Below are 20,761 nucleotides of genomic sequence, written 5' to 3'. Positions count from 1 at the left end.
ATGATTCTCATCACGGGGGAAGCCAAGCATTATCATGATTTATAGCACTATGCAAATCGTGCAGACCCCACACCAACTACCCTGCATTAATGGCATACAGAACCACGTCAGCAAAAAGGAAAACCTACAAGTCCCTGTTTACCTAGCCACCTGTGCGCCAAAGAAAGGGAGGCAAGCAGAGATGGAACAGAGAGGAGAGGGAGAAACTGGGCTGGAGAAATCTGCATATTTCCAATCAGTCAATTAGTTCACTGATAGACTGAAATCTACCTGTTCCCAATCCATGCATGTTTCGCGTGTTTCTACCCATTCATTTCCGCCTTAATCTGCAATTTAAACAAGCCCAAATAAGTACAGTGGTACCTCGGGTTAAGAACTTACCGTATTTTTCGCTCTGTAAGACGCACCAGACCACAAGACGCACCCAGTTTTTGGAGGAGGAAAACAAGGAAAAAAATATTCTGAATCTCAGAAGCCAGAACAGCAAGAGGGATCGCTGCGCAGTGAAAGCAGCAATCCCTCTTGCTGTTCTGGCTTCTGGGATAGCTGCGCAGCCTGCATTCGCTCCATAAGACGCACACACATTTCCCCTTACTTTTTAGGAGGGAAAAAGTGAGTCTTATAGAGCAAAAAATACGGTAATTCGTTCCGGAGGTTCATTCTTAACCTGAAACTGTTCTTAACCTGAAGCACCACTTTAGCTAATGGGGCTTCCTGCTGCCGCTATGTGATTTCTGTTCTCATCCTGAAGCAAAGTTCTTAACCTGAGGTAATAATTATGGGTTAACGGAGTCTGTAACCTGAAGCGTATGTAACCCAAGGTACCACTGTATATAAAGCAGCGGGGGGGGGGTTCAGCTGGAACTCACTGGAACTCAGTTCCGGCCCCTCTCCGGTAGGCGCCATTGCCGTTATAAGAGAACAAAGGAGGCGTCCGTGCTGAGTCCCGGCACCTCTTTTTCTAGAGAAATAGCACCGATTTAAACACTCAAGGGATGCTAACTATCAACACACACATTTTGCGGGGGGGATGGGGGTATGTGGCGATTTGCTTAAAAATATCTCTCAAATGATGGCGATGTTGATTTTGCACGCAGCATGGTTATATTGATTGTATTTCATATACAAATATTGAGGCACGCGCCTGCTCAGCACAACGAGAATATGCAAAAGTCTGGCTCATTTGAGACTATAGAGAACCTTCATTCTGAATCATGAAGGAACTCCCAGGTGGAGAATACTTACAGACATATATGATTTCCACAAATACGCACTCGGGGTTAATGCCCCTGCTCCATTTGCTCCCTCTTAGGGCCCCACTCTCTTGAGGGCCCCCAAAAATTTTGAAGAAAGAAAAAACTGGATGTACATTTCCAAAATATAAGATTAAAAAAACCAAATAAAATAAAACCTACATATAGCAACAGTGTTTGGGGTTGTGTAGGCTCCTATGATCTAAGTCATGGGCCCCGCCTGCTAGCCTGCTCCCTCAAATATCACTGGTTTGCTCCTTTCTATATATAGGGTGCCTACATTCTGCATGGACTAATTGCATGGCAACATGTGAAAATGGCTTTAGATACATACCTGTTAGGTCAGTGATGGCCAAACCTGGCCCTCCAGCTGTTTGGGGACTACAATTCCCATCATCCCTGACCACTGGTCCTGTTAGCTAGGGATGATGGGAGTTGTAGTCCCAAAACAGCTGGAGGGCCAAGTTTGGCCACCACTGTATTAGGTACATAAATTACCATATAGCATATATTCAAGACAAAAAACAGCGACCATTTGTTGTTGACAAAGGACAACTGGACATAGAAAGGGCCCCATTACCTTCCGTAGCTTAGGGCAGCCTTTCTCAACCTGTGGGTCCCCAGATGTTGTTGAACTACAACTCCCATCACCCCTAGCTAGCAAGGCCAGAGCTCAGGGACGATGGGAGTTGTAGTCTAACAACATCTGGGGACCCACAGGTTGAGAACCGCTGGCTTAGGGCCTCATCAAACCTAAATCCAGCCCTGAGTCTGAGGTCAACCCTGCAACCTGTTTTGGGCTCACCACGCCCACCTTTCCTGCTCCTGACATCATCCATGATGTCGGGCATGGGGACATTCCAGCTACAGCTAAAACACAGAAGGATCCCAGATTCTTCCTTCCATTCTCCAGCTGGAATTCCCCTGCAGATACAACCTCCTTGATCCTGCTTCCCATCGCTTATATATACAGTGGTGCCTCGCAAGACGAAAAGAATCCGTACCGCGAGGCTCTTCGTCTTGCAGTTTTTTCGTCTTGCGAAGCAAGCCCATTAGCGGCTTAGCGGATTAGCGCTATTAGCGGCTTAGCGGGCTTAGCGGATCAGCTGTTAAGCGTCTTAGCGGATCAGCTGATAAGCGGCTTAGCGGCTTGGGAAAAAAGGGGGGGAGGAAGAAAACCCTGCAAGAACTCGCAAGACATTTTCGTCTTGCGAAGCAAGCCCATAGGAAATTCGTTTTGCGAAGCACCTCCAAAACGGAAAACCCTTTCGTCTAGCGGGTTTTCCGTCTTGCGAGGCATTCGTCTTGCGGGGCACCACTGTATAAAAAAAGTGCCATGCTGTAAGCAGAAATCACATTTTAGAGTTAATGTTTTACCAAACAGAACACCACTCTCAGCAAGGTGCACACCTCGCCTGCAAACGGCTAAGCCCATCTGCCAGAATGTGCTTGCCCTCGCCGGTGCCCCTCCAATTTGGCAAGCGCTCTAAAATCAATGGCATTAACAACAAAACAAAACTGAGCTATGTACGTCAGAACGGAGTGAAACCATGTGACTGGTGGTGGGGTTTTTTTTTAAACCAAATCGTGTTCAGCCTTCCCCTGTAACGACGGCCACAAGCCTGCACGTAACAAAAGAGGGACGCATTATTTTATATTGTTGCAGAAGAGGGGGGTTGCTTGCTTTGCCTGAAAGATGGCATTGCTATAAGAGTGACACCCTGGCATTTAGCAACCAGACTGGTCACCATAGGTGACCAGGAATTCCATACAGGTGAGTGCCTAGAATCCCATGAAATCGCATGAAATAAATGGGACTGGCAAAAGAGAGATACCTCACTTCATTTCCCTTCCGCTGGTCTGTCTGCTTGGTTTCTGGGCTGGCTGCCTACACTGGGGCTGTGTATCACTCTTCCACTAAGATGCATATTTTAAAAAAGAGAGAGAAGTGATTCGCAAAGCGATTACTGGCCTGCATTTGCCTTTTTAAAAATAATAATCTTTCTTAATTTAAATTACACACTTATACAAAGAATTTACAATCCCATACTACAAAAAGAAAATGAAAGAAAAAACAATTAAGAAAAAAGAAAAGAAGAAAATACAGAAAAAAGAAAGAAGAAAAAGCAAATTTACGTACATAAAAAACCCCTTAATCTTCCTAATTAATACTTAATTAAACACTTAAATAAAAAAGGCTTCTGACAAAATGAGTCTTCCAATCATTCCCGTTGTACTGTTTAAACTGTCATCGTTTTCCCCACACAGTTTTATATTCTTTAATATTGTTCCTGTCTACTCCACAAACAATATTCTCCACAAGAAGGCTGATGGCTGAAGAATTGATGCTTTTGAATTCTGGTGCTGGAGGAGACTCTTGAGAGTCCCATGGACTGCAAGATCATCAAACGCATCCATTCTGAAGGAAATCAGCCCTGAGTGCTCACTGAAAGGACAGATCCTGAAGCTGAGGCTCCTATTCTTTGGCCACCTCATGAGAAGAGAAGACTCCATGGAAAAGACCCTGATGTTGGGAAAGATGGAGGGCACAAGGAGAAGGGGACGACAGAGGACGAGGTGGTTGGACAGTGTTCTCGAAGCTACCAGCATGAGTTTGACCAAACTGCGGGAGGCAGTGGAAGACAGGAGTGCCTGGCGTGCTCTGGTCCAGGGGGTCAAGAAGAGTCGGACACGACTAAACGACTAAACAACAACAACTCCACAACTTGTTGTGTTTAGAAGTATCACTCAAGTTCTGCTGTGAAGGAGGGGGGGGGTCGCAGCCAGCAGAGAAACACAAACTTTCTAGCCTCTTTGCAGGCTAGTGGAAAACAAAAGGCAGGCTAGTAATTTTCATTGGCTTATTTACAAGGCTGGACAGTGACCTCTAGCTCAGAGACCATTGCAAAAGGGGAAAGGTAAATTCCTGGAAAGTTGGTCTGCTTTTACTACCCATCACATCTGGCTGCAACTCTCATGTCCAGAGACAGCAAGCCTTGAAAACCAGGGGCTGGGGGCTGGCAATGTGAGACGTTTTTGATTTGAGTTTCCACTGAAATGAGGTTGCATTTTAATGTTTTAATGCTGAATTTTAATCTTGTTTTTTAAGCTGTAATTCAATCAATTTGTTTTTATATCGGTTGTTAGCCGCCCTGAGCCGCCGGTCTTGGCTGGGGAGGGCGGGGTATAAATAAAAATTATTATTATTATTATTATTATTATTATTATTATTATTATGGCTGCATCCTCTCTTGCTGTGCTTAGGAGTTTCTCAGAGACCTCTCGTTGGCCACTGCTGGAGGCATCGTAGTGGACTAGGTGGACCTGCAGAGGTGTCAGGGAGTGGGTGGCCAGATCAGAAGGAGGAATGGGCTGAGGACAGGGAGTCAGAGTCAGATGCCCTGGAGAAGGATCTGAGCAGGCTCAGAAGGCACTACTGGACCCCATTAAACACTGGATCCAGAAGAGGAAGTAAGCAGGCAGGGGAGGAAGGAGCTGGGTCCTAGGGAGGGGCCACGCAGATTGAAGCCCACATTGTGACATTGGTTTCATAATTTTTGACCTGGCAATACAGTGGTACCTTGGTTCTCAGACTTAATCCATTCCGGAAGCCCGTTCCAATACCAAAGCATTCCAAAACCAAGGTGCGCTTTCCCATAGAAAGTAATACAAAACAGATTAATCCGTTCCAGACTTTTAAAAACAACCCCTAAAACAGCAATTTAAAATGAATTTTACTATCTAATGAGACCATTGATCCATAAAATGAAATAAATGTACTATAAAATAAATAAGACAGCATTGTAGATGATAAAAATGAAAATTTATTTATTTTTCTTCCCTGCACTGATGATACTCATTGTTTGGGTGGGGGGCTTTTATCCATTTCCACAGTCACACAATCTATCAATCAGTAGCTGAACTGGGTTTCACACAGTCAAAAAAACAAATTAACCGAAAAAGCCTCAAAAACAAAAACACAAAATAAATAGCGAAAACAAAAGCACCAAACTTAATCCGTTCCGGAAGTCCATTTGACTTCCGAAGCGTTCGAAAACCAAGGCGCAGCTTCGGATTGGTGCAGGCGCCCCGGAAACAATAGCCGACAGCTGCACCGGACGTTTGGCTTCCGAAAATTGTTCGAAAACCAGAACACTTACTTCCGGGTTTTCAGATTTTGAGAACCAGGCATTTGAGAACCAAGGTACTACTGTACAATGGACACTTGGGTTGCAAATGTTGCAGTGTTCGCAACCCACAGCGGAGAGTCTGTGCATGTGTGGGATGCGCTTCGGTGCTTCTACGCATGCGCAAAGCGCGATTTAGCGCTTCTGTGCATGCGCGGCCCCCGAAACCCGGAAGCAGCCCATTCCGGTACTTCTGGGTTTTTGCAGGTCCGTAACCCAAAAAAACGCAGCCTGAAGCATCTGTAACCCGAGGTATGACTGTACTACAAAACAATCTTGAGCTCTTTGGAATTTGCAGGAGATACTCTCCCGCACATTGCAGTGATCTACCGGGTGCACAAGGAATAAGGCTGTCCCAAGAGTCATCTCAGCAGCACTCAGCCACCTGCCCTGGCATGCACCCACGTCCTCAGGTAATGGCTCGGGCCTTTTAACGAGAACCCAAACGAGGTTGTCAGGAACCTTTCCAAAGCCATTTGCAAACGCCCAGCAGGAACTGGAGTGTCTAATGAGTTCCAGGAATCTGGTCCCAACAGACAAAGCCATTATCTAAAGTGCCGATTCCTGCTTTCCACTTTCACACACAAAATAACACAAGAGCACAATATACACTCCAAGTGGTGCCCAGTCATTTATTTCATCAAAGGTAAATAAGAAAAGGAAACTGAGAGAGGTAACTGATAAATAATGTTTCTGTTCTCTCTCTCTCGCTCCACAAACCTCAAGTGCTTGGTTGTAAAATGTCATTAGAAGAGGCGTCAACCGGGTGCGTTCAAAGCTGAGGGAAGGAGAAAGTATGTTGCTCCTCCAGCGCCCCCTGCTGGCAAATGACAAGAATGACATGGCGAGCAAACAAGAAAGAGTGACCAAGAGACAGGTACCCAAGAGATGCGGGTGGCGCAGTAGTCTAAACCACTGAGCCTCTTGGGCTTGCCAATCAGAAGGTCGGCGGTTCAAATCCCTGCAATGGAGTGAGCTCCCGTTGCTTGGTCCCAGCTCCTGCCTACCTAGCAGTTCGAAAGCACACCAGTGCAAGTAGATAAATAGGTACCGCTGCGGCGGGAAGGTAAACAGCGTTTCTGTGCGCTCCGGTTTCCGTCAAGATGTCCCATTGTGCCAGAAGCAGTTTAGTCATGCTGGCCACATGACCCAGAAGCTGCCTGTGGACAAATGCCGGTTCCCTCGGCCTGAAAGCGAGATGAGTGCTGCAACCCCAGAGTCGCCTTTGACTGGACTTCCACCATCCAGGGGTCCTTTACCTTTTTACCTTACCCAAAGGTTCACCTAAGTCCAGCATCCTGCTTCTCAAGAGCACCAACCAGATGCCTCCTGGAAGCCCCCCTTCACCCCCCAAAAAAGGATTATCCCTTTCCTAATAATCTTAAGTATGCCATTCATCTTTCTCCCTGCTTTCACCAAGGATGCAACACATGGTTTTTCCATTCTGCCTTTTATTTGCCAGACGCAGCAGCGGTTCTCCTCAGCTGCAGTTCACCTTCACCGCAAAAGGACACCTGCTTGAGGGGAGCTTAAGAAGGGGGGAAGATGGCCAGCCCTGCTGCCCCCCACAAAATAAGAGTGTATTGCCTCAGCCCACTCACAGTTTTGATGTCTGCGACTGGGGCAGAATCCTATCCACGGATGCATCAAATATCTCCAGTTGAATGACCCAGTTTGTCGCGCCTTTGTGTATAACTTAGACATGCCGAGTCATTGGAAAACTATATTTAGCAGTCGACAAAGCTTTTGTCCAGCATCCCCAGGTGTCGGAGTTATGAGTTAGCCTACTTAGAACCTTGCTCACTTTACAGCCGCGGGGTTGACAAAGCGTCGATGATCAATGCCTTTCAGCCTGGGAGAGAAAGTCTCAACCGCCAGTGTCTCTCTCTCTCTCCCAGGCAGATTCAAGAGCCTCAAACCACCACCACCCTCTGGAAATGTCATTATTCCAAAAAGGGGGTATGAGAAAGGTCACCTCTATTTCTGAAATCAAAAGGCCAGAAGGAATGGGATGAACAATCCTCCCTTTTAACTCGCTGTCTGGTGTGGGAACTATCGCTCCGCGAAAAAGTGAGCAGTGACAGTTAGACATCAACATCAAAATGGCTCTGAAGAACAGTTTCCAAAATGGCCTTACTCCCTGCAGGCAACTGATAACAGCTCACTATTTCTGATCAGGAAGTGAGTAAGTGAGTAAATGAATGAATGAATGAATTTCAATTGCATTTACATCCCATTTTTCCTCCAAGGGGCACAAGGTGATGTGTTCTCTCCCTCCTCATTTAATCTGCACAACAACCCTGAGAGATAGGTTAGGCTCTAACCACTACACCACACTGCCCTTCTGGAATGTGAGCCTCCTTTTCCTGTTCCAGTTCCTAGCCACATGCACCTTGCCCAGCTGGAACTAGTAAGGAAGAAGGCATGGGTACACGTGTTGGATTCTCATGCCGCAGTCAGAGGTAACTGGCCACACTCCAGGCATTCGGCTTGAGATCCTTGTTGACCTCCCCGTCTGCGTCTCCCGGCAGGATACAGGCAAGGTCACTATCGGCGATCCCACTCAGCGTGAGAGGGACACACCTCTCCTCCCTCCTCCCTCCTTCCCTCAGGGAGGGGAAAAGAGACAGACAGAAATCTATTTACATGTCTTTATTTCTGTCATTGCAGCAGTACAGAGAAACACGTCTGCACTCTCCAGTCTCCAACAGTAGAGAGAAAAACTCCACCCCTGTACTTCCAGTACAGGTCAGATGACACTCTGAGCTAACATCCGGTGCTCAGTACAGGGAATAGACTGCCCCTTTGTTCCAATAGTACAGTCCCAAACATCAACATCCTGTTTTGCATTCCAGCAACTTGCAGCTCGCTCTCGCATTGCTGCTTTTTCCTGACACTTTCCACATTCCGTATTCAATTCTTCTTTCCAAAACTGCAAGGATGAAATGGGGGGTGCGTCTGGTCAGGAACAGAACAACGCCGCTGGGTTAAGTTATGAAGATACTTCAGGCACTGTGGAACGTCATCCAGTCTCCGGGGTGGACCATCTTTGTATTTACGGGACCGCCTCTCCTGGTCTGCCCCGCAGAGGACCTTAAGGTTCATGAATAACCATAGTTTAGAGGTCCCGGGCCCTAAGGAAGTCAGACTATCCTCCACCAGCGCCAGGGCCTTTTCAGTGATGGCTCTGACTTGGTAGAAAGCTCTGTCCCATGAGACCAGAGCCCTGCAGGATTTAACCTCCTTCTGTCGGGCCTGTAAGACAGAGCTATTCCGCCTGGCCTTTAATTTGAATTCAGCTTGATCTTTTATTTCCCTTCTCTTCCTTCCCCCTCCCCTTTTATGAAGATCACCCGCTCTGAGACCCCACAGCTAATTCTCCCCTGGCCTCCTCGCTGGCCCAAGTAGGACCAATTCAGCCAGCTAGCCCTGGGGATTATCTAATGCTTATTTCCCCTAAATTGATTTCTGAATTTTGAATTTTATTGTTACAGTGGTGCCTCGCAAGACGAAAAGAATCCGTTCTGTGATTCTCTTCGTCTAGCGGTTTTTTTCGTCTTGCGAAGCAAGCCCATTGAAGGATTAGCGGATTAGCGCTATTAGCGTCTTATCTGCTGATCGGCTCAGCTGATAGGCGGCTTAGCGCTATTAGGGGCTTTTAGCTGCTTTTAGCGGCTTATCTGCTGATCGGATCAGCTGATAAGTGGCTTAGCGGCTTAAAAAAGGGGGGAGGGGAAAGGGAAAAAAACCAGCAGGAACTCGCAAGACATTGTCGTCTTGCGAAGCAAGCCCATAGGAGATTCGTTTTGCGAAGCACCTCCAAAACGCAAAACTCTTTCGTCTAGCGAGTTTTCCGTCTTGCGAGGCATTCGTCTTGCGGGGCACCACTGTATTCATGTTTTTATACTGTATTTTATGATGCTTTTACAATTAAGTGTTTTAAATTTGTTGTTAGCTGCCCTGAGCCCGGTTTTTGAACCAGGAAGGGCGGGGTATAAATAAAAAAATATTACAACCATTTCTTCCAAGGAGGCAGTGATGGCCTCCATCTTAGATAGCTTTACAAGGCAACTGGAGGAGGAGAAAGCTATCAATGGCTACTAGCCATGACAGCCGTGCTCTGCCTCCATGCTTCGTGGCAGTAATGCTTCCGAGTACCAGCTGCTGGAAGCCACGGGAGGGGAGAGGTGCTCTAGGGCTCAAATCCTGCTTCCAGGTTCCCCACAAGCAGTGGCAAGATCTAGCAGGCTCTTCTGGTGCTCTTCAGTGGGCACTCGCTCACCAGAGCTCCAGACAGATGTCTTCTTCAAACCCTCCTACTCAACCAAGCTTCTCCTCACTCAGGGAGAAGGAACCTGAGGTCCTCTAGGTGTGGCTGGACTCCCAGCTCCCATCAGACCCTGTGTCCTGGACTTGGTTGGACACAAAAGAGTGGTGAGAGGAACCAGCTGGGGAACCACGGAAGGCTCAGAGCCCAGGGCGTAGTGGTGGGGAAATGATGGGTGGGAAGAGGGAGAAGATCAGGAGAAGGAAGTGTGGGAAGCTCAGGAGGGAACAGGGCTTTGTGAGCAGGGAGAGTCTGTGGCAGAGAGCAGCCCAGAATCAGAGGCAGAAGCTGAAGCAGGTGAACAGTTGGGGGGAGGCCAAGAGGCAGAAATGAATCTGGCTGGTGAAGAGGCCTGGGTGTCTCCCTGTCCCCTCCCCACCCTCGTCTCCCAGGATCAGGAGAGGGCTGAAATGGGCAGCGACAGGCGTCACGCGTCACACAGGCGCAGTCTCCAATTGCTGGTGAAAAGCCCTGAAGAAGACTTAGGCATCTGTGGGAACCTTCAGTCTCAGCAACTGCTTCATAGAGGCAAGAGCTACCAAAAAAGAGTGGCTGTGCTCATTAGGCCTGACACTCCCCCGCAGATCCTGGTTTTTTTTCTCTTCTTCTTTCTAATAAAGGGGGAACTCCACTTACTTCATGCCTTCTGCTGCTGGTTCGCTCCTGTCACCCTGCCTCCCAGCATAGCCAGTGGCCAAGGACCATAAAGCATCCATGACAGAGGAGTTGTAATGGGGGGGGGGATCCTATAAAGTCAGGGCATTCGCAGATGGCTTCATAATAACAACACAAGATCCGGAGCAAAGTATTCCTGTGGCGTTGGAATTCATTAAAATTTATGGAAAAACGGCAGGCCTAAAAGTAAACTACTCAAAAACTAAAATGCTAACTAAAAAGTACAGAAGAGAACAAAGTACTTCAAGAAATGACGGGCTTAGAGATAAAGAATAAATTAAAGTATCTAGGGGTCTGGATTTCAAGAAAAAGTATCAACCTATATGAGGATAATTATGTCAAAATGTGGAAGGAGATTAAGAAAAAAATGGAAACCTGGAATAAATTACATCTCTTGCTATGGGGTAGAATCTCTGTGGTGAAGATGAACATCCCAGAATGATCTTCCTGTTTTTTCTCTTCTTTTTTCCCTTGATTTTTATACACTTGTCCTTATTTCGCGTTTTTTCTTTCTTTCTTTCTTTCTTATGCTGTCTAAGCATGTAATGGCAAATACTGTATGGGTGTATTCATTTTAACTCAATAAAGACTGACCAAAGGTAAAAAGAAAAAAGCAAAACATTGCCCTATCCCAGAAGTCATCTGACTCCAGCTGTTTACCCAGCTTCCATTCCTCCCTCAGCCCTTGCTCCCTCCCTCCCTTTGTTCTGATAACTCTGTTGTCAATGCCTTCTTTTTTTCCTGACAGCCGCTGCGGGTAATTCATCTAATATCTCGGCATGGTGGGTGGCATATCCTGCTCAGGCTCTAGTCGTTTGTTCGTACTTCTTAATGCCCCGCCAATGAGACTAGAGGGGCTCCAGAAAATGAGCAAAGCTCATTTCCTCTTAGTCATCTTGCTGCTGCTAAATTGGAACTTTAATGCCCCTTCTTGCCTTGAGCTTCTGGCTGCCCCTGTAGCTATCACTTTGAGCGGTCGCCAGCACTTACACAAAGTGAAACTTCAGGGGTAGCTGCAGAGGCTCCTGCCCAGGTTAAACATCCGTCGAATTTTGGGACTGGCAGAAATAGAAGTTTCTAGAAGGCTGGTGGGAAAGGCCCAAGCTCAGTGGTAGTGCGTGAGCTTTTCACGAAGAAGGTTCACCCCCTGGCATTTCCAGGTAGGGCTGGGAGCCCTGGTGAACTGCTGGAAGTCAGTGCAGGCAACACTGAGCCACATGGATCAGTAGACACGGCAGCTTCCTACCTTCCTATTGAGTTTGGGGGAAAGGGCTGTAGCTCTCTTGGTTGCTAGACAGCAAAAACTGGGCAACAAAGGGAAAATCTAGCACCTAGTGAAAAATAAATAAATAAACCCAGCACCGTCCTTCTCTCAGATTGGCTACCAAGAGAAGCCCAGAATAGGCTGGGTCTCGTAGCGTGAAAAGGCGGAGTTACTCCTGGCATCCACCACCAGGTCATTCTAGAGCCTAGGGGCAGCTGCAGTGAAGACTCTACACCAGTGGTTCTCAATCTGTGGGTCCCCAGATGTTGTTGGACTACAACTCCCATCATCCCTGAGCTCTGGCCTTGCTAGCTAGGGGGTGATGGGAGTTGTAGTTCAGCAACATCTGGGGACCCACAGGTTGAGAAAGGCTGCTCTACACCCTCACTGCTGCTGAGTGGACTTCAAACACACACACACACACACACACACACACACACAAAGGCACATGGAGCAAGGATGTCACACCTACTTCCAGGACAGCTGTGTCAGCACCATGACACTTACCTATAGGGCAGCCCAGACAGCAGGGTCAAGGGAAGTCAGGCAGTCCTGTCACATGTAGTCGGAACTGCCAGATCCTGACCAGGGTGGCAGCATGCACAGTGGAGCAAAAATGTATCTTGTCAGCACCCTGGAGAGCTCCCAGCAGAGAGACCTTGCTAGGACTCCCTCTGGGAGATCTGTTGCCTCAGCTGCATGCTGAACTCTTCTGAGATCTGATGAAGGCTGGATGGCCTGGTCCTCTTAGCCCCACCCCATATGAGCAGCTGTCTGTTCCTTTAAACAGCCCTAGTTTGTAACCACTGGCTCCTACAGCATGGAGGCAGTGAGGGATGGCTGCAGGGCTGTCATCCAAACAGAAGAAGGGTTTGGTGGTCCTGTGAGGGGTGGGTGTCTGACTCTGAGCTAGACGGAGGATTGTGGCCCGAGTACATGACAAAGACCAAGTCAAGAGAGGTTGACTCGCACGGGAAAGAGGCAGTCTTGAGATTTGCAGGTCTTGGACAAACATTTTCTTGTGCACTCCTGTTTGCCTCTGCAGAGCTCATCAACTGTGGCTTGCCAGCACTATCCCTGAGCTCACCGCTTTCCAATTGATTGGCTTTTCAATCCCCGCGCCGTGCAATCATGGCAGAGTAAAAGCAATTGATTGCAGCCTCTGTGTCTCCTCAGAACAGTAATAATAATAATAAAAAAAATCATAACGGGAGAAAGCAAAGGAAGAGTTCAAAGAGTCAAGGGCATTCAAGCACTGGAGGAGGAAACAAAGAAAACCCATCGCTCATTGAAAAAGTTCACTAAGAGAGGAAGCGCTGGTGCAGAAGTAGGCCAAACCATGGTGACTGCCTCTGATAGGCAGAAAACCTAAAAATACAACTCCCGGTCAGTGAATCGGCAAAATAGACAAAACATACCAGATTCCAGAAAAGAGGGTTAAAGGCGATGCAGAGGACAGCTATCCCAAAGCTGGGGTCGGTCACATCCACGAAATCAAGGAGCAGAGACATGGCCGAGAGATCAACCTGCAAAGGACAGTGGAAATTAGTTGGGTCAAGCACATGTAGCGCCCGGCAAGAGCTTCCACACAGGGTTGCTTCAGATGAAACACGAACCGTGTGGTTTGTGCTAATCGTACTTGAGACTCTGAACTATACTTTGCATTCCAGATGTACCAAAAGAACCATGGTTTGGAACACTGATCTACCATTGCGTACCGTTGTTTGGGAAACATCTTAGGGTTCTCAGGAAACGGGGGGTGGAAGCAGAGAAGGGGCACAAACTACGATTGGTCTGAATGTCTGGGATGCTAACCATGGCTTACCCATACATATCAATATTGTGGGTAAGGAATAATAATAATAATTTATTATTTATACGCCACCCATCTGGCTGGGTCTCCCCAGCCACTCTGGGCGGCTTCCAACAAAGTATTAAAATACAGTAGTCTGTTAAACATTAAAAGCTTCCCTAAAGAGGGCTGCCTTCAGATGTATTCTAAAAGTCCGGTAGTTGTTCTTCTCTTTGACATCTTTGGGAGGGCGTTCTACAGGGTGGGTGCCACCACCAAGAAGGCCCTCTGCCTGGTTCCCTGTAACTTGGCTTCTCGCAGGGAGGGAACTGCCAGAAGGCCCTCGGTGCTGGACCTCAGTGTCTGGGCAGAATGATGGGGGTGGAGACGCTCCTTCAGGTATACTGGACCAAGGCCGTTTAGGTCCATGTCAACACCAACACTTTGAATTGCACTCAGAAACGTACTGGGAGCCAATGTAGGTCTTTCAAGACTGGTGTTATGTGGTCTCGGCGGCCACTCCCAGTCACCAGTCTAGCTGCCGCATTCTGGAACATAAGCGGCGGTCTTATATTGAGTCAGACCTAACTCTGCATTGTCCACACAGGTGGACAGTCGGTGTCTAGGGTTTCAGAACATGAGACATTGCCAATCCCACCTGGAGATGTTGTGGATTAAACCAGGGGTCTTCTGCATGCAAAGTAGATGCTCTACTTCTGAGAAGGCCCTGATTTATTATAATTATGTATATCCCTCCCTGCCCAAGACTCCTCTTCATGTAAGAACATGCAAGACGCTGGCAATTTTTGCCTTGCACAGCCCATCCCAGGTTGTATTAAATGACAACTCACAACCAAGCAGAAGGGGGGAGCCCTTCTAGTAACACCTCTATGATCCTGGAGGACCTCTGGAACATCCTTTTGGTCCCTGTGAACAGGGTGCTGGCCTAGACAGGCCATTGGCAACAGGATGTGCTTATGCAGAGGTTCTGGAAAAAACAACCTGTTGTATTTTATTTCACCCCATCATTTTTAGCATATTTTATCTGACCATCTCTTGAGCGGTGGAGCTAATTTTAAACAGCTGATATTAACCCCACAGTTATGCTGAGATGTATTATGCTTACCTAGGTATAAAACTATTAAGGGTCTGCAAGCAGCAGAGGAGAAATTAACTTCCTTCCGTCCTTGGTACCAAGTTCCTTTAGATATCCACAAGGCAATTATGAATGGTATTTAGTGGAACTTCCGTGCCAGTTATACTTGCAATTTTGTGATAATTTGATCCAAAAATACCTGTAGTGTTATGTGCTGATGAATGCAAGGGCCCTGTTGCGTGGCAGTCCATGGAGTCTTCTGCAAAGGGTTCTGGGGGCCCTGCTCCTACCTTCCTTTTCCCCAAGCTACAACTTTTTTAAAAGATAAACCCTTTGCTTACAATCCAAAGCACATTGCCAGTGAAATCTGGACACCTGCCACTGTAATATGCCCAGAGGGAAATGTGCATTATGTGCTTGAGCTTCAAGCAGGGATGGGTGACCTGATCGATTTCAGCTTCTCGTTTTCCACTCTTAATCACTTTTCCACATCCGTTTGCAAACTTCTTCTTACGGTCTCATGAAAATTCAACAGCACAGTGACCAACCAGAAGGATGCAAGACCTCCATGCTCTCCAGCAACTTGTATTCAGAAGCATCACTGCCTCCAACCATGGAGGCAGAGCCGGGCATCATAAGCTAGTTGCCATTGACAGCCTCATCCTCCATGAATTTGTCTAACCTTATTTTCACCCAGGTAATCACTGCTTCATGTGGCAGTGAGTTCCACAGCTCACCGTATTTTGCGCCCCATAGGACGCTCCGGCCCATAGGACGCACCTAGTTTTTTGGGGGGAAATAAAGAAAAAAAATTTATTTCCCCCCCCAGGTGCGGGGCTGGAAGAACCAGGTCGGGGAACAGCGGGAAGGCGCGCTCTGCCTCCCCGCTGTCCCCCGAGCTTGTGGGGCTGGCTATGGGGAGAAGTGCACTGATCCCAGGACTGCAGGCAGCTCTGTGCGGCCATCCGGAGCTGGGTGGGACTGCTCCCGGTGGCCGCGCAGAGCTGCGCTGATCCCGGGACTGCAGGCAGCTCTGCGCAACCCTCGGAGCCGGTCTCCCGAGCGTTGCGCAGAGCTTCCTGAAGCCTGGAGAGCGAGAGGGGTCAGTGCGCACTGACCCCTCTCGCTCTCCAGGCTTCAGCGAAAGCCTGCATTCGCCCCATAGGACGCACACACATTTCCCCTTCATTTTTGGAGGGGGAAAAGTGCGTCCTATAGGGCGAAAAATACGGTAACTATGCACTGTTTGTAAAAATCCATTCTTTTGTCTGTCCTGAACCTTCCAACATTCAGTTCTAATGCTGTGGTGTTGGGGGGGGGTTACTTTTCTCTGTCCACCTTCTTCCACCAAGCCAAGCATTAGCTTAAGGAAAAGTCAGCAATAGGTATTCATTCTTTCTTCAGTTCTTTGTCCGCAGTGTAGCTAAAAACAACAACCCATGCTCCCTGTGAATGCCGTAAGACTTCTTTTTGCTCCAAAGTTCATTGCCAAATTTTCACAATTATCTCCCAAGGCCCTTGTTCCCAGAAAGAAACCCAAAAGGCACCCAGTCCCCAGCAGAACGGCCTCCATTAATTCTTAGAAGAAATAGCAGCTTATCACCTTTCAGTTCTGGAGAGACAGAGGTGGGGAGAAACAATGGCAGAAGCTTCCAGCACAGAAGCCTAAACCTCCTTTCCCAAACGCAAACCGAAAGCTGGTTGTTATTTCACTCATATTTTTATATATCACCAAAGGTGCCATCTTTAAGAGAAGAAGAGGAGGAGTTTGGATTTGATATCCCGCTTTATCACTACTGGAAGGAGTCTCAACGCGGCTAACATTCTTCTTTCCCTTCCTCCCCCACAACAAACACTCTGTGAGGTGAGTGAGGCTGAGAGACTTCAGAGAAGTGTGACTGGCCCAAGGTCACCCAGCAGCTGCAGGTGGAGGAGCAGGGAAGCGAACCCGGTTCACCAGATTACAAGTCTATCGCTCTTAACTACTACACCACACTTCAGAAAACAAAAAGGCACTTACTTCGCTATTCTCAGGTGGGATTCAATCACATGCAGACTTATAATTGGTTGGGAGGTCTGGGGCAACACATCTCCAAAAGATCAGAATTTTTTTGCATTAAGTTATGTGAAAATGAACTGGAAAGTGTGAGTAACACTTCCTTTGACGTAATGCCATTAATTTCCTTGTAAACAAATCAGGGTGAACGCTCAATTGAAAGGTCAAATGGAAGCACACTAAGACTGCAGGCCTAAACAACACACTTTCAGGGGCAATTTGTGGTCCTACGGATGTCATTGGACGCCAGCTCCTATCAGCCTGAGCAAGGGATGGTGGGGGCAGGACTTGAACCCATGGCTTCCGGTTCCAAGAAAGGAGATTCTGACAAAACATCAGGAATAACTTTCTGACAGGAAGAGCTGCTTGACAGTGGGACAGATTCCCTCAGGAGGTGATGGACTCTCTCTCCTCGGAGGTTTTTAAGCAGAGGTTGGACGGCCATCTGCCATGGATGTTTTAGCTGAGATTCCTGCATTGCAGAGTGTAATAGGTATGAGTTACTCGTGCGTAAACTGGTGCCTTTCTCGGTTAATTTGCCTTGTTAAACCTTTCTGACTGCACAGCCCCTTCTCATCGTGGCTGCCTCAGTCACTGGCAGAATCCGTCAGTGGGCGTTTCTTGAACCTCTTCCAACATAAAAGTTGTTTGACACCCAGTCTCCTCCTCCTCTCACTGCGCGGGAGTCTTCTGCGCAGGGAAGGCGTGGGTAGCGGAGGACCTGGGCTCTCCTCACTGATGTCCAGTGAAGAGTCCTGGAGCCCTCTCTCCAATTCCCCCTCTACTGAGCTGTTTCTCCCCCTGCTGCTGGGTCCTTCGCCAGCATCATCTGGGAGCCTCCCCTTCGCCTCTCGCTCCGATGTCAGTTCCCTGACACAGAGGGTTAGACTAGATGACTTTTGGGGTCCCTCCCAATGCTACAATTCTCTGATTCTATGGAGCAGAACAACATCTGGAGGAGAACAGGTTCATCTAGACGACAACCGTCACTGAAAACAACAAGATTTAGCTACCAAATAAATTTACACAGGACTGCACTGTGAAAAAATCCTGTAAGGTTGCCAGATTCATCTCCCTCTGAAAGCAGGTCAGGGTGATTGCTCAGAAAGCAAGAAGCACACACAGCTCTTAAGTCAACAAAGCACAAATTTGTTAAACTTACGGGGCGCTGCTTTCTCCCAGATGAGAATTTCGGCACCAGGCAGCAGGAGGCGAGTCTAACCCACGTGGGTTTTCCTCCCCAACTTTGAAATACTGTACATGTTTTCCCAGGTCAAGATAGCCTCAGAAAGGCTTGGGGTGGGGGCGGAGCGTAGAGTTCCCTGAAAAGATAACTGATGAAGGCAACACAAAGGGCGCAGGAGGAGAGGGAAAGTTAGAGGATGTTGCAACAAGACACAGCACCCTTTGCAGACTGGGAAATGCTGAAGTTGTGGCTGCTCAGCAAAACAAGGGTATATCGCCTGCTCTGCATGCAAAAAGACCTCCAAGAAACCTACCGTATTTTTTGCACCATAACACTCACTTTTTTCCTCCTAGAAAGTAAGGGGAAATGTCTGTGCGTGTTATGGAGCGAATGCCTGTGGGTGGCGGGGGGATCTGCTGCAGTCGTGAGCAGAGGATCCATGGTTCCCCTTCCTTCCCTCCTCCATGGTTACAAAGCATGGATCCACATGGATCCTCAGGATTTTTGCACTGGGCTACTCCAAACTCACTGTCAGATCACATGTCTGTGGCCACAGCATGAACCACAAAAATCATATATCCACTATTTCGTTTAGAATATTTTTTTCCTTGTTTTTCTCCTCTAAAAACTACGTGCGTGTTATGGTCTGGGGCGTGTTATAGAGCAAAAAATACGGGTATTTGTTTACAACACAACAGAGGTCCACCAGCTACCTCCAGGAAACCAACAACCCTCTCTGCATTGCAATCCTCTTTATCAGCTAATATTTTGTGATATACTGCTGCCTCTGAACATTGAGGTTGTACTTAATCAAGCCATGGTGCCTAGTAGCCTTTCCTCCGTTTTTTAAAAGGCATCCAATAACTGGTGGCCATCAATGCAACTTACAGCTGCAAATTCAGTACATTTTGATTCTACCCACATTCGCACCATTCCTATAGTACAGTGGACGCTCAGGTTACGAATGTGATTCGTGCAGGATGCACGTTTGCAACCCGCAGCGTCCGCAACCCGCAGCGGTGCGTCTGTGCACACACGGGTTGTGATTTAGCACTTCTGTGCATGCGCAGCCACCGAAACCCAGAACTAACCCGTTCCGGTACTTCCGGCTGTCTGCAACCCGATAAAACGCAATCTGAAGCGTCTGTAACCCAATGTATGACTGTACTTTTAACAGCCATAAAAGGCAAAGGCAAAGGTACCCCTGACAGTAAGGTCCAGTTGCGGACGACTCTGGGGTTGTGCGCTCATCTCGCTCTATAGGCCGGGTCATGTGGCCAGCATGACTAAGCCGTTCCTGGCGAACTAGAGCAGCGCACGGAAACACTGTTTGCCTTCCCGCCAGAGCGGTACCTATTTATCTACTTGCACTGCGTGCTTTCGAACTGCTAGGTTGGCAGGAGCAGGGACCGAACAAGGGGAGCTCACCCCATTGCAGGGATTCAAACCACGACCTTCTGATCAGCAAGCCCTAGACTCTGTGGTTTAGACCACAGCGCCACCCGCTTCCCCCAAATGGCTTTCACCTAATGCTGAAATTGTCAGCAGAACAGGAGTATATCGCCTGCTGTTCTGCATGCAAAAAGACCTCCTGATTCAACCCCAGCCATATTCGAAAACTGTGGAGAGCTGCTGCCTGCCAGTGTAGGCAGTCCTGAGCTACATGGACCAATGCTCTGACTCAGTTTTAAGGCAGCTTCTTAGGCCTGCTGCCAGACTCTTGTTGGGTATCTCTGCCTGGGAGAGTTCTAGTTTTCTCTTTCTCTTAAACATTAAAAGCCACTGAATGCAAAACTTCTTCCACGGGAGCCCAGCAAAAGGAAATAGCGTGCGCTGCTGCTTTCTGTTGAAGCCCTGCTGGATGCATCCATTTAGGAAACGCCTCTTTTTGCAAATCAAAATACAATCATTTTTTCCAAAATATGCATACATATATTGAGAGATACCTGGCTATAATCCACATTACTCAGCCCTTCGCAGCAATCCAAAGAACACAGCGAGAGATGCATTCAGGACTGCAGCTTAAATGACTGCACCTTTATAAAATTCGCACAGGAATTCCCGAAGGATAGAGCTGGAGAGAGAGGGAGGTTGGGTTGAGCACGCCGATGCAATGCCATTTGCAAAAGGGGGAGCTTCCTGGTTGCCCGGTCGCGGCAAGCGTCTTGCAAAGCACTCTGGGAAATGTAGTTTTCTTCCACCCACGCCCTCGAGGCTCCGCCGGCTGCAGCTGTTCGAGGCGAACTGCAAAACCCAGCAAGCCGCGCGGGACGGGGATCCTCGGGCAGAAAATAGGCTTCTTTGGGAATGAATCGAAAACAGCTTCGGGTCAGCCTCCGTGCACGTGTGCAGGGGGAGGGTCTCGGCAGCTTCACGCATGATGCCTCCAATTCATGACAGAATACAAGCCCTGCTCCCTGGTGCAGCGGTAAACACGTGTCTTGTCATGCACACGTTACAGGTTTTTTAAAAAAAGGTATACGTAAATAAAAATTGGGGGTTGGGGAGGTTCCAGCCCTAAACCCACTAGCCTGGGAGTAAGTCCCAGTGAGTTCAACAGGACTTACTTCTGAGTAGACATTATTAGGATTTATTATTATTATTATTTATTAAATTTATTAGCTGCTTTTTTTTTTTTGCAACAGCGGCTTGACTGACAATATTGTAAGCTTCCTCTGAACCTGCACCCGTGTTTGTGTCCCGATTTACAAGATGAGGTGGTTATCTTTTCATCACATCCTTTTTTTAAAAGCAAATTTATATACAGCTTCATATTTCGGAAACATCCGTCAAGTGGTTTTATAAGCATCTCGAGCAAAATGAAACACGGTAAACACACAAAAAAGTTACAAATAAAGATTATAAAGCAAAACACTAAAGACAAAAATCAGGGCATACTGGTGAGACGGTGATTTAGCAGAAAAC

The 20,761-nt window shown here is 47.7% G+C and overlaps 1 protein-coding gene across 2 annotated transcripts in view; it reads right to left on the bottom strand.

The window, feature by feature from the left end:
* PEMT (phosphatidylethanolamine N-methyltransferase) overlaps positions 1-19,952 on the bottom strand; it is a 103,872-nt gene extending 83,920 nt beyond the window's left edge. For both annotated transcript variants that reach the window (XR_014001915.1, XM_081169754.1), the window contains exons 1-2: positions 19,783-19,952; positions 13,125-13,232 (exon numbers count right to left, since the gene is read on the bottom strand). Coding sequence is in view for 1 of the 2 variants with exons in the window: in XM_081169754.1 (XP_081025880.1) it covers positions 13,125-13,232; positions 19,783-19,845 (171 nt within the window). In the remaining variant the exon portion in view is untranslated. The remainder of the gene's footprint in view (positions 1-13,124; positions 13,233-19,782) is intronic.
* Positions 19,953-20,761: the final 809 nt, after the last annotated feature.

This window comes from Podarcis bocagei, assembly GCF_964188305.1.
Source record: "Podarcis bocagei genome assembly, chromosome: 14".
Classification (NCBI taxonomy): Eukaryota; Metazoa; Chordata; class Lepidosauria; order Squamata; family Lacertidae; genus Podarcis; species Podarcis bocagei.
The sequence above is the reverse complement of the archived record's forward strand: the minus strand, read 5'-3'. Positions and strand labels throughout refer to the sequence as shown.